Source organism: Muscardinus avellanarius, assembly GCF_963383645.1.
Source record: "Muscardinus avellanarius genome assembly, chromosome: 1".
Taxonomy (NCBI): domain Eukaryota; kingdom Metazoa; phylum Chordata; class Mammalia; order Rodentia; family Gliridae; genus Muscardinus; species Muscardinus avellanarius.
The window spans coordinates 123,628,877-123,642,176 of record NC_137786.1 but is presented as its reverse complement, the minus strand read 5'-3'; the positions used below and the strand labels follow the sequence as shown (position 1 = coordinate 123,642,176).

At 55.5% G+C, this 13,300-nt stretch overlaps 1 protein-coding gene across 2 annotated transcripts in view; it reads right to left on the bottom strand.

The window, feature by feature from the left end:
- The window catches only part of DSCAML1 (DS cell adhesion molecule like 1), a gene marked incomplete at both ends in the record, with an annotated part of 278,054 nt that overhangs the window by 61,418 nt on the left and 203,336 nt on the right, over nucleotides 1–13,300 (bottom strand). For both annotated transcript variants that reach the window (XM_080709543.1, XM_080709544.1), the window contains 4 exons: nucleotides 5,269–5,541; nucleotides 7,280–7,576; nucleotides 9,637–9,912; nucleotides 11,839–12,117. In XM_080709543.1, the coding sequence (XP_080565669.1) occupies nucleotides 5,269–5,541; nucleotides 7,280–7,576; nucleotides 9,637–9,912; nucleotides 11,839–12,117 (1,125 nt within the window). The remainder of the gene's footprint in view (nucleotides 1–5,268; nucleotides 5,542–7,279; nucleotides 7,577–9,636; nucleotides 9,913–11,838; nucleotides 12,118–13,300) is intronic.

The following is a 13,300-nucleotide window of genomic DNA, read 5'->3' as shown; positions in this document are numbered from 1 at the left end:
TATAATTTCTTAGGGCAACCTCAGAGGTGGGCTGCCAGCATTGGGGCAGGTGGGGATGTTCCTCTGTGCTGCTCCTCTGGGGGTGGCACTCTGGAGCTCGGAGCACCTCCCTTGGTCCTTCCTAGGCTCAGGCCCTTGCTATTACAGCAGCAAACCAGAGCCAGTGTTGAAAAGTCTGTGAAGGCTAGAATGCAACAAGGGGAGCAAGTGGGCAGGGCCAGGAGCTGGAAGTCAGGGTGTGTGTGGGAAAGGCAGAGCAGCTGGGGAGAAAGCCAAGGCACTGTCAAGTCTGGGGGCCAACCCTGGGGACCGAGGGCATTTCCATCGAGGATAGAGTGAAAGGAGAGAGAGAAAGAACAGTGGAATTTGGCAGGGAGATTTAGTTTGGGCCAGGAGAAAAGTGTCTCTCTGAGTAAGAAGGATTTAGATAATGGAACAAGTTACTAAGGCAGGTTAATTCATTAATTAACTAACTCATCTAATATTTATGAAAGGCCTGCTTGGCTAAGGCACTGAGCTCCGTATGCACCGTAGTGTGCTGCAGCTACAGAGGGAGCCTCGGGAGCCAGTAGCTGACTGCTGGTGAGCTGATCCTTCACTCATGGTCACTGGGCTAGCATCCCTGGACACACAGGCACCAAGCTCAGAGCAAAGGGAGATGCCCTCGAGGGCTGAGGCTGCCTCATAGAGCACGTGGCATTGCAACCGAGGGTCTGAGGTCACCTGTGCCTGCAAAAAATGCATGGGAGAGGGAGAGGGAAAAGGTCAGGGACAGAGGTTAGCTAGGGTCTGTCACTCCCTGCTGTCTGCAGACATGACAGCGTTGGGATGACCTGGGGGAGAAGCAAGCCCTGGGCTCCCACTCCTGCACAGGTTGGCTAGACATGTGGAAGAGAGGTGTGGGCGGGAGGCTTCTGAGCAAGCTGTGGGGCCCCTCGATAGGTACCTGTGTGGGCAGCCCAGGCCCTGGGCTGCTTTCTCACCTTCAGCTTAACTGTGCCTTTCCCTGTGCTTTGGTTGGATGCGTGTGTCCCTTTACAGCCACTTGTTTAGAGTATCACGTGGTGCTAACCACCAGCCCATCCCATAAATACTTTAGGGCACCTCTCACCACTGTCTTTGAGGCTGGGCCTTCTGTTTACTGAGCCTGCTGGAGCATGTGCTGTGGGAAGACCGGCCTTCTGCCCCGCAGTGTGAATGTGGAGAGTGGCTCTGGGCCAGGACGCCTGGGTTCCAAGCTCACTTAACAGACGCGCATGCCCTTCTCACCCTTCCTGCCTCTGCCTCTGAGCCTCCCTTTCCTCATCTGCAAGATGGACCAATTAACCTCTGAAGCCTGACACAGACCTTCTAATTCCTAAAAAGTCTCATGTTTTAGGAATGAGCACAACTTACTTGGGTTTTTACTGCAGCCCTCTCTTCTCAGGAAGGCCCCTCCCCACCCCTTTGGTTAAAGTTGCAAGCTTCTTCCCTCCCCTTGGCACTCTTCTTTGAGGCCCGTTTGACTCAAGGCATCTTTTATGTATTTGAGGCAACATCTGTTTCTCTACTGAAATGCAAACTCCCTGAGGACAGGGAGTTTTGTCTGTCTTGAGAATGGTTGTATTGATAGAACCTAAATCAGAGCTTATAATATTGAGGGCACCCGGTCGATGCCACTGAAAGAATGAGGCTTTACCATTGTTAGCATCATAGTCACCACCACCATCATCCCCAGCCCAGTGTGCCCGCAGGAGCTCCCTTGGACCCCCTGCCCCCAAGTGCAATTGGGAACTACATCCCATGGAGCCTGTCATGCCCCACCTATATTTCCCAGTAGGGTTCTTTCCAAACCTCCACTTCTGCCAATAGCAGACATTTATCTGGGTTGCTGGCTCTGTCTTATATTGTGTGATCATAGAAAATCCCACCCTATTCCTTTGGGTGGAAGAGGGTCCCTGCCACAGGCTCCTGGGCATTCTGCAGGGACAGGATGGAGCCATGGCTAAAATGCTCTGCACTGGGTAGGGAGGACAGGTGCTATGGGTGTGCATGGGCATCTGTGTCCTCTTTAGTTTATTCTGTGTGGGAACTGGGCATTAGCTCCTGGGCCAGAGCCTGCTGATCGTGAGCAGACAGTGCCTCTGTCCTCACACTGGCCTCAGAAGCCATCAGAGGCTCAGCTGTGGGCTGGAGATGCCTCTTCACTGAGCAGTGCCCAGGGGCCTGGCTGCAGCCCCACTTTCCCAGTTAATCAAATATGCAGCCTGTGTGCCCAGAGATGCTTTTATGCCACATTATTTCCCAGCTACAGAAGGCCCTAAAGTCACCAACTCTAGGTTGAATCTGTGTGCCCTCTTCTTAGCATCCTGCAAATGATCTCTGGAAGCCCAGAGATCAGCTCTCTCCTGCAGCCTGGCTCTCCCCTGCCAGTCGTTGTTACAGCATTGCATGTGCCAGCCCAGGCGGTCCCATACCCCTGCTCCTCCCATTGTTGGGCTGCTATATGCTTGCTTGGGCAGTATTCACGGGGTCCCACTCTGGTGCTCAGGAATGCTGCCTTGCAGGAGGGAGCCAACAGAGGAACTGTCGCCACTGCTAGTGCGCATGTGTGTGTGTGTGCTCAAGTGTAAATGGCTAGCGTGTCACTTTGTTATACAAACATGCATATAATGTGTACCATCGTGCACACTTATGTGCATGCATGTCAGGTGTGTGTGGCTCTTCTTAGCTCAGTGTTTGAAAAATTCATCATATAAGCAGTTCCAGAAAGAACAGAGTCAGCAGTTGTTTTTCTAGCTCACGGAGCAGCCTGGGTCTTCGCCTCACCCAGCTCAGAAGCCCTTGGCCCATCAGAGAAGTGCAGGGAGAGGGGAAGGGACTTGCGGTTGGATCTCAAGCTCCTAATACCCATCTGCCCTGACAACTCCTGGTCCTTTTCTGCATTCAGCTCTCTGCTCTGATCCTCAGGAGCTATGGACTTTCTAGCATTAGCTGTGGTGGGGTCTGGAGTGCCGCCCCTGGGGCTGTCCCTTCCTCCCCACGTCAGGGCTCTTGCTGTGCCCTGGGCACCTCCTCCACCCCTCCCTGGTGGTTCTTGGAAGAGCACAGCCGCTAATCAAGCAGCGTGCTCATAATCAGCTTGGATGGGCTCTTCTGTGAACATGCATTTTAATGAGGTGGGGGAGAGGGAGCAGCAAGAAAGAGGCAGGACCGGGGATCCCAGTAGCAAACTTGATCCCAGAGCCCCAGCAAAGGAGGCTCCTTGGGGTAAAGAGACCTCATCCCCTCTCGGGCTGCGTTTCTGGGATATTTCAGATCCTGATGTTGGGTAATGGAGAAGATGTGTACACACACACACACACACACACACACACACACACACACACGCATTCCTACTCCCCTGCCCCGCCGGGGGCTGGGAGACTGTTGCTCAGCACTATCGCATAAGCCCGGAGAATCACTGAGACGGAATGCATCAGATTCAATTCATTAGGACTGATCGTTCCCTGAATGGGCTTGAATAATTGATGAGCAGAAACAGCTTTCAGGATGTTCCGAGTACTCTGGGGCTCTCTGGAGCCCTGTTATTATTATTTTTTTTAAAGCCAACAAACCCAGCCAAATGCTTGCTGGTGCGGTTGGGCGAAAGGAGTGAAACAAAGGTTAGATGTTTTAATATGTGATGTTTACACTGTAAGCTTTCGGTCCACTGCTTGTAACAGAAATGGATACAGGCAGCGGGAGGCTGGGGACTGGGGAGGCATTCTGCGCTGCATCCCACAGCCATGGAGCTGATTTCCCCAAGATCCAAGGGATGGGAACGTAGCCTGGGGTGGCAAGGGTCCCACTGGTGCAGCAAGCCCCCTGGGCTGGGCAGAGGCATTAGGCTCCAACACCCCTGGCCCGCCTGCAGTGCAATGGAGGGCAGAGGGAACAGAATGGTCAGGAGTCCTCTCTGCTCCCTCAGCTGCCATATCCACAGTGTCCCCAGCTCTTGGGCCCAAAGTGAAGCTCCCACAAGCCACTCCAACCCAGACTAACATTCCAGCTTCAGCTCAACACACACATTTCTCTGGTACTGTGACAGGTGGGTACCTGTGATGCGAGTGATAGGGCTGAGCCAGAGGACAGGAACAGAGGGTGGAGGGAGAAAGCCTGAGCTGGCCTCCCCGATCTATCCAGTGGCTTCTACCTCCTCCCTTCTCCCTCCTCCCCAGGCTCCTGGCTTTCTGTCCACAGTGCTTCCATTACATTCTCCTTCCCTGGAGCAAAGAAGATTTCATGTCTGAGGCCCCTGGGGTCCTCTTCTACATCAGGCCCCTCTGCAGGCTAGCTCCTCTTCTTTTCCTTTTCCCCATGGACCCTGGGACCAGGGTCCGGGTTAATGTCTACTCTCTCTCTCTTCTCTCAGGATAAGGTGGGCGTCTTTCCAGACTCACCAGGATATATAAACATCTGGCGGTGGGAAGACCCCAGGCCACAAGGGGTCTCACAATTCTCCCATCTCCCTCCTTAGTGGTCCCAGAAACTCTATTTCTTTATTCCCGAGGGGAGGCTGGGGCAAACCTCCTCCCCCGCCTGCCCTCACTCATTCTCATCACTGGTCCTTTCCTTGGTCAGGCTGCAGGACCCACCTTCTGCTCCTTTCCCCAGAGCAACCAGCAACCCTCCTTCATACGGCATAGACAAGCTCTAGGCCCACCAGTCACACAGAATGTATTTGCAGGGCCTCGGAGCCAAGGGCGTGCAGGTCAGTGGCTCACACCTTCACTTATCTGCTCCTTTACAACCATCCAGACTCATGGTGCATTGTGGGCTTAGAGGTCCGCAAGGTGGCTGTGCTTGGCAGGCCTCAGGCAGCACTTGAAGATGGTAAGGCTTTCCCACTCCAGAACAGCAGCCTGGGAGGGCTACTCTGCCCAGGAGGGATCACGCCACCAGCATGCACTCACTTTGCACCCTTGCCTCCTGTTGCTGATGTCTGGTGCGGCCTGATGAGTTCCTGATGGTCCACACCAACATCTGGGGCCCGATGTAGCCCATTATCTATGACCTGGTTCTCCTGCCCTGGATGATCTGTCTCCTCTTTGTAACCAGGTCCTAGGACCTCTGGGACCAGTGCAACTATGTCTTGCATCCTGCTGGGGAACCTCGAGGCAGAATTCCTCGTGACCTTCTGTGTCACCCATGACCTTCCACCCTGGACCCTTTCTTCCAAAAGGCAGGCCAGCCCTTTCCCTCTGTGCAGAGTGGCGGGCTGAGAGGCTTTGGCTGAGTGAGGCCTACCTTTGACAGCCACGTGGACGCTCTGGCTGATGGAGAGCTGGGGTTGGATGAGCACGCTGCACAGGTACTCCCCCTCATCCATGCCCTTCTGCACGTCCGTCAGCTTGAGGGTCCCGTTCTCAAACACCACCTGGCGGTGGTTGTCCGGCAGCAGCAGGGCGTCTTTGTACCACTTGATGGAGTAGTAGGGGTAGCCGATGACCCTGCAGTTGATGAGGGTATCCCGCCCGGCCACCGCGGTGATGTTCCTCATTGCCCGGATGCTGGGAGGGCCTGAGGCGTGGGAGGGAGGGAGCGGAGAGGAGGGGCGAGCGGTGCCGTCAGCCCAGGACCGCCAGCCACCATCCTGTGGTGCTCTGCTCAGTTGCTCGGCCCCTGAGACTTCTGGGGGCGACAATCTGGTGGGTGGCAGAGGGAGCCCTTTTTTGAGGATAGAGGCAGAGGCTGGGGTTAGGGTCCTAAGGTCTCTGTAGGACTTGCCTGTTGTTAGCACCAATTGGCACAGACAAACCTGTGCCACATGTGGCTGCGACAAACATCCCTTATCAGTGGGACAGGGTGCAGCCTAACTGTGGCCTCCCCAGGAGGATGCGGGAGGGCCTGCCTCTGGTTATGAGAGGTCAGGATTTGGAGCTGGAATGGAAAGGCAGGCATTCGTATTCCCAATCTGTTTGACACATGGCCCTGTACCCAAAATGCCTGACAAGCAGTGACTATTTGAAGGTTGGCAGGGAGGTCCTCACTGCAAGAGCTGATGATCTGATTTTATTTCATCAGGTAAATGTATATGGTGGGCCCCTGAGAGGAAGCTCTAGTGGGGCCCTGGTCACACTGGCCAGGGGAGGGAGTGTCCTCAGATGGATTAGCTAGGCAGGTGAGAGCCTGGGGGCAGGAGGGAAGCCCAGAGGCCCCAGGAAGGGACAGTGTTAGACAGGGTTAAGGAATGGGGGCAGGACTAGGGAATTCCCCTGGGCCCTGAAGCTCTGCCATCTTCCAGTTCAGAGGGGAGGGCAGGTAGATGCAAAGCCCCCCGCATGTCCTGTGTGTGCCTGGAGACCTGGCCCAGGTAAACTCAGCATGAAGCTGCACCTGCATGACCCTTCCTGTCCCCAGGGCCACCACTGGTAGGGTCAGATAAGGACCAGTCAGACCCATGGGACACCAAAGAGCATCAGGAGGGAATTTCTCACCATGGTGGCCTGGAGAACAGAGCTATGGGGATGATCACCCTGAGACTCCAGTCCCCACTTGGGGAGGCCTTCTGCCTCGGGGTACCCCCACCTAGATTTAATCTTTACCTATTTTCTTTTCTTTTTATGATACTAAGAATTGAACCAGGGCTTCACACATGCTAGATAAGTGCTCTTCCACTAAACTATATCCTCAGCCCATTTTTAAATGTTTTTATTTTGAGACAGGGTCTCACGAAGTTGCCCAGGCTGGTCTTAAATTTGCAATCCTCCTGCCTCATGGTTACATGAGTATAGGCTTGTGCCATGGTGCCCAGCTTGCTTTATACCCTTGATGGCCTGAGGAATGAGGGAGAAGTGCACACCCTGGATCCTGGCTGCCTGGAACCCTTGGGGGCTGGCTCAGCAGAGGAACGCTGGGAGTACAGCCATTGTGTGCATTGAGGCCAGGTCCGGCTTTCTGCCTGGCCCCGTCCCTGTCCCTGCAAGGTCCTGGTGGGGCTGGCAGATACTAGCAGGTATGTAGCGTGCCTTGGGCCAGAGTGACTGGATGGGCAGCAGGGGAGGGTGGGCAGGCTGGACGGTGGGAGAGGAGAAGAGGAGGAGGATGGCAGACACACGCACGCACACACACACACACGCACAGGAATGGATGAGGGGGCTCATGGAGGCCAGGGCAAAGGGGATGGAGAGGGTCAAACAGCTACTAAAATCAAAATGCCGATTAATAATAAGTACTAATCATCACAAGAATAATGGTAACCACAGAGATGGCAAAGGAACTCAAAAGCCTATTCTGAGATTTAAATGTAGACAGGCACCTCTTACGTTTATTCGCGCCTGATATTCAGCACTGCCCACCGAGTTCCGCGCGGTGCACCGGTACACGCCCCCGTCGCGGATCTGGGGGCCCGTGACGTTCATGTGGCTGATGGTGGTGCCATCGGACATGGTGTACTGGTTGGTGCGGTGGCTCCCATCCCGCACGATGGGCTCGTCGTCCAGGGCCCAGGTGACCGTAGGGGGTGGGGCGCCCTTGGCAGCGCACATCAGTGAGAACCGCTCCCCGGGGTTGACCACCTTCTCGCTGAAGGACGAGGCGATGCGGGGTGTGCCGTCTGCAGGGAGCGAGGAGCCCCCTGAGGGTCACGGAGCCATGGAGAAACCCTTCCCCAGGCCACCCACCCTGGCAGAGTGGGAGGCAGAGAAGAGCCATCTGTGCATCGGTTCATCTGCTGAGCACAATCTGGCTTCAGACTCCCAGGTACCATTCTGCCCTGAACCGCTTGCGTCTTGGGCAGATGACGTAACCTCTCTAAGTCTTCCTATCTCTTCTTGGTGGGAGATGGATTAACAGTGACGAGGCTCCTACCCACCTCATTCGGACACTGTGAGGATTAAATGAATTAATGCATTGAAGGTGCTTTGCACAGTGCCTTGTGAGTACTTAAGAAGCGTTAGCTTCTCTCAAATTTTCCTTGTCTGCATTTGTTAATAAAGATTCTGAGGCTTGTGGGCAGCCATACATGGAGTGTACCTTGCTAAGTCAATGCCAGCACTTTGCACTTGACCATGCCCATGGGAGGGTAGTCTGTGGCAGCTCCCTTAGCAAAAGGCCTTACGTTGGAGGCTTAAAACACAGGCTTCCTGAGGCAGTGGAAGTGGGCAGTCTATGGCCCAGCCTCGAGCCTCGGCTAGCCAAGTAGCTTTGATGGACATCAGCTTCCATGCCCCAACTTCCTCCCCGGACTGTGGGAAAGATGGCTGCGAGCCTGGCCATCCTTCCACATGTGGCTGTTGTAAAGGATTACAAAGGTATTGAGTGCCCCATAAATATGTGTAGTCTTTATGTGTCAACTAAAAATAAAAAATGTAATAAAAATAGGTGTCAGGTACTTTAAAAAGTAAAAAAAAAAAAAAAAAGGCGAATGGAACACAGCATTCTTTGCATCCGTGTCTGCTGCACGACAAGATGCTGATGTTAACTCAAGACTCAGCCAGTCTGCCAGCCCCATCCCTATTCTGGGGATCCTTGTCTAATATCCGGGGAGAACCTGGTGCCTGGAGTGCCCATGGGGCCCCCTGGCCCTCACCCCTCCCTTTCTAGCCGTCCCCGCATCTCCCTCTGCCTCCTGTCAACTGGCCATTAATGCCATCCACTGGGACCTGTGTAATTCCACCGAAGGCGGGGTGGACCCTCAGGGAGCTATAGGCCAGGCAGGAGCATCTGCCCCCTGTGATTCTGGCCAGAGGTCCTTGATGTGAAAGGTCTGTGCTGGCTGGGCTGTACTTGCTTGTGGGGCAGAGGAGAAGAGGCCAGGGCCCTGGAGCATGGGGGCTGAGGTTCGGCGAGTGCTCAGCTCCAGGTTCCACCTCCTGAGTGAGGGCCCGCAGGCCAAGGCCAGGAGACCTGCGAAGACCCCAGTCCTGTTGCCTTGCTTGGGGTCGGATCCTCCTCATCAGCATTTTGTTTTGTTTTCTTGGTTAACAGTGAAGGAGGGCTGGGGAACCACTAAACCTGTTCTGCCAAGCACACTACACCTGTGGGCAGGTGAGCACGAGGCACCGCCTCTGTGCGGCCACCGCCAGTGCCAGGCTCAAGGCTTAGCAAAGGGAGGGCAAGGTGGATTTTAGTTCTCATCCACTTTCTTGGCCAGGTAAGTTGTACAGTGAAAAACCTGAACAACTGTGCTCAGAGGTGCTAGGCAAGGATGCCCAGGCGGTGGCAGCAAAGAGAAAGAGACACTGGCAGAAACAGAGACCTCTGGCAAGAAGTGGAGTTGTGGGAGGCCTCAGGCAGGGGGGGGATCCCATAGTCCAGAGGCTCCTTGCACTTGTCCAGCCTCTGGAAGACGGAACACTTCTGAGACCCCAAAGAAGGCCCCTCTGAGAGTAAAGTCCTAGTAGTTTGGGAGGACAAAGGCGATACAGTATGAAGGTTGAGAGGCCTGATTTCCAATCCTGGCCCTGTTCTGCGGGCAGAGGTATGTGACCTTGGCCAAGTGATGGCAGCCCCAGTTTCCTCAACTGAAGATGAGTGGTGTGAAGACAGTCTGTGTGCAGGGCCTCGGGAGGTGGGAGGCAGGGTGCCTGTCTGGAGTACTGTGGGCATCCCCGCTCCCAGGAGGAGAAGGGACCCGGCCCGGACCACCCGCCCCTCTGCCCAGCGCAGGCTCACCCTCCAGCGCGATGATGGAGAAGTCCTGGGCGGTCTGGGCTTTGCGTGTGGCAAAGCACTGGTAGGCACCCGAGTGGCTTTTCTGGGCTGAGGCGATGAGCAGGGTCTCGTTGCTGAGCCCGCGGATGGAGATGGCTGTGTCGGGCAGCACCAGCTCTGTGTTGCGGTACCAGCGGAGGGTGAACTCCGGGGAGCCGGTCAGTGCGCAGGACAGGATGACTGTGCTGCCGATGCCCGTCTTCAGCTTCCTTGGTGTCAAGGTTACGTGAAGGGGTTCTGGCAGGGCCAGGCGGGAGATGTGAGGGGAAGGGAAAAGAGGAGAGACAGAGGGTTGACTGTGGGTGGAGCGTGGCTGGGTTGCGCCAGGTGGCAAGGCTGTGTGGACAGGCACCATAGAACTTGCTGTCCAGGCCTCAGTTTACCCTGTAGAATGGCAGGCTGTCTCCCCACCTCTTGTCCTGATGGCCTGCTTCCCTGTTGCAGGTACCTTTGCCCTGTCAGGGACAAGGAGGCTGGGAACTTGACCAGCTCCCATTCCTGCAGCCATCCACCCAGAAACCACGGCAGTATCTGTCCCCATGGATTATGCCCATGCCCATGAAGACCACTAGCTGCCACCCTGTGGTCTGGCTTTCTCAGCCTCCTGCCCCTCTCCAGCTGTCCCTGCTCTTGCACTCCCTGCTCAGAGCTTCCGGGGCTCCCAGCACCTCCTGCCATATTCCAGGCCCTCAGGGACCCAGAGCCTCCCCCTCCTTCCCTACCCCTCTTGGTTGTCACCAGGGCCACAATGTCGGTCCCAGGACCTACACTTGGAGCGCTCTGCCCAACTCTGCTCATTCTTCATACTGAGTTCTGGCCAGCTCTTCCAGGAATCCTTCCTGGACACTCTGCCCCCTCTCAGGCTGCAGAAGGGTGGGGCCCTATGAGAAAGGGTGTGTGTGTGCGTGTGCATGTGTGTGTGTGTGTATGTGTGTGTGTGTGCGTGTGCGTGTGTGTGTATGTGTGTGTATAATAGGAGGATGGGGAAGGAGCTGAAGGTTATATTTAATGAAACTGTTTTGAATATTACTAAGGGCAGGAAGCAAGCACCCACCTTGACCCTTCTATCTGCCTGCTCTTCTGTCCAGGACTGCATGCATGAGATGGCACCCCAGCCCCAACCAGCAAACATCTGTTCTGTATGCAGCCTCTCCCAGCTCTACAGTGGGAGAATGTGGGGTGAGGAGGGCCTCTTCCCTTCCCCACAAAGGAATGTACTCCAACTGTCAAGACCCCTGGACTTGAGGGAAGAGATTGGGCCTGGATCTGGGAGTCACACACCAGGCTCTAAAAACCAGATTTTCCTCTCCTTGAGGGTCCACAGCCCATGCTCATAAGGTGGGGGGAATGAGGGTGAGGCCACCTGGCTCAGCCTGCTCCCCCAGTCTAGGATGAATGCTGTTCAAGGTGCCCTCGGGTACAACATCCAGGGCCTCAGGCTTCTTACTGCTGCCCCTCGAAGCATAGGATTCCCCAAGAGTTCCCAGGGAGGCCTGGAGGGAGGGAACTCTGGATGCGAGAGCTGGAAGGAGCCTCCTCATTTGACAAGTGGGGAATCTGAGACCAGGTCACATATGGAAGAAGCAGGACCTTGACATGGCTTTAGTTCTCAGGAACCCTCACCTGGTCCCTTTCCCTGGCACTGCCCTTCTGCCTGTCTGGTCTGCTAAGGCTCCTGCTCTCCACATGGTGCCGGGACCCTTGGGCTCTGTGCTGGGAGGGGCAGAGCGGACCCAGATAGCAGTTCTTGGTGCAGTGACCTGGTTGCTTGTACCCAGCATTTGATCCGATGGATCAGTGCCTCTATTAACTATTGCTAAATACTCTGAATGTAACCCTGGGGTGGGGGCACATGTCCTGTCAGACTTAACATCAGTCTGGTTTCCTTCAGTTCAGACTCTGCCTTCCCCTAAGCTGAGAAGCCCCGCTGGGGAGCCGACTCCTGGCCATCAATCTCCCATCCCATTTGGCCCTTGCGGGGAGGGTCATTATCCCACTTCACAGGAAGGACACTGAACCTATGGTCGTTATTATAGAATCTGCCCCAAACCAGTGACTGCCTGATAATCCCAGAACCGAAAGGGAGCTCTTCTGGTTTCAGTCCTAGCCAGGGCAGGCGCAGCACCAGTACTTCCGCCCTGTCGCCCTGGGCTGCTGACTCACCGACCACCGTGAGGGTCCCCGTGGCCTCTGCTGAGCCAAAGGTGTTGGTGACTTCACAGATGTAGATGCCGCTGTCCTCGGTCCGCAGATCACTGATGGTCAGCCCCGTGATGCGCTTGGTCCAGCGGCTGTCGGCCGGGAGGGGCCGGCCATCCTTGAGCCAGCGGATGGCTGGGACAGGGTAGCCCGAGGCAGCACAGGGCAGCTCCACCACATGGCCGGCCCATACCTCCTGAGAGTGGAAGCCATCCAGGATGGTGGGGATGGACTCTGCGGGGTCTGGAAGACAGAGAAGGTCAGCAGCCCCAGCCGGCTAGATGGGGTAAAGGGGGGTTGAGGAGGGGAGGGGAGTGCCTAGGCAGGGGCTTCTGTGTCTGCTGGGGCCATGGCTAGCTGCTCTCAGGGTGACTCCAAATAAGCACTCAGGCAGGTTGAGTGCTGAGAAGCATGCTCAGGGGCAGGCACAGGGAAAGGGAGGGAATATGGTGGGGTTCCATCAGAGACAGACCAAAGAGAGGAAAGCAGAACACAAGGTGCAGAGAGGGAAGTGCGCTCTTCATCCTGTCTCGAGGCAGTGACCCCTGGGACGTGGGACTTGGTGTTTCCAGTTGGCAGTTCTTGGTAAGTCTCCTTCTGGACCTCCAGCTAGACTGGGGTTGTTCCTTGAGGATGGAGGGCACGTTCTACCTGCGCCTGCCCCATCTCCTCCTGCCTGCACTCTGGGCAGACTTAGGGATGCCTGTGCATTGCCATGGAGTTAGAAGCTTCCAGAGATGAAGCCTTCTGCAGACCCCTGCCCCAGAAAGCCCCCTCCATGTGGTGCTTCCAAACCAAGAAGAACCTGTACCTGTGAGGCTAGAAGACCCAGGCCCTCAGGGCGCGTGCCACCCGGTCACCTGAGCGAGCTACTCACCCTACAGGCCTCTTGGGGACCTTCCTCTACTTCATGGCTTCTTCGAACTCCCCTTAACCTAATGACACCCCATTTCTTATCCCCAGTCCCAAGACCTCCTGTGTTCTGGCTGTGTACTCCGTGGCCTGCTCATACCCCTTGTCTCCACGTTCCCGTGGTGGCATCCTGGGTCAACCTGGATGCCCATCTGGCCTGCCTTGCATGGCCCACTCCTATTCATCTGCCACAGACTGGATACCCCCTCCCCTGCCTCAACTTGCCCTGGACTCCTGTAGAGTTTTTTTTCTTTCATTTATTTTAAGCAATCCCCCCCCCATACTCTTATTTAAAAGAAAACAATCTAAAAGTGTTTTTTAGAATGGGTAATGTATGCATGTGGTGAAACTTCATAAAGCACAGAAAGGCGATCGTGAAACGGAGTGTCTCCCACACCTGGCCTTGGCCCCTATCTTCCCCTAGAGGCAATTCCTGGGGGCCTCACCTTTTCAACAGCAGTTGCCACAGAAGACTGGGGCTCCTTGAGGCAACACTGACCTCGACGTAGGGCAG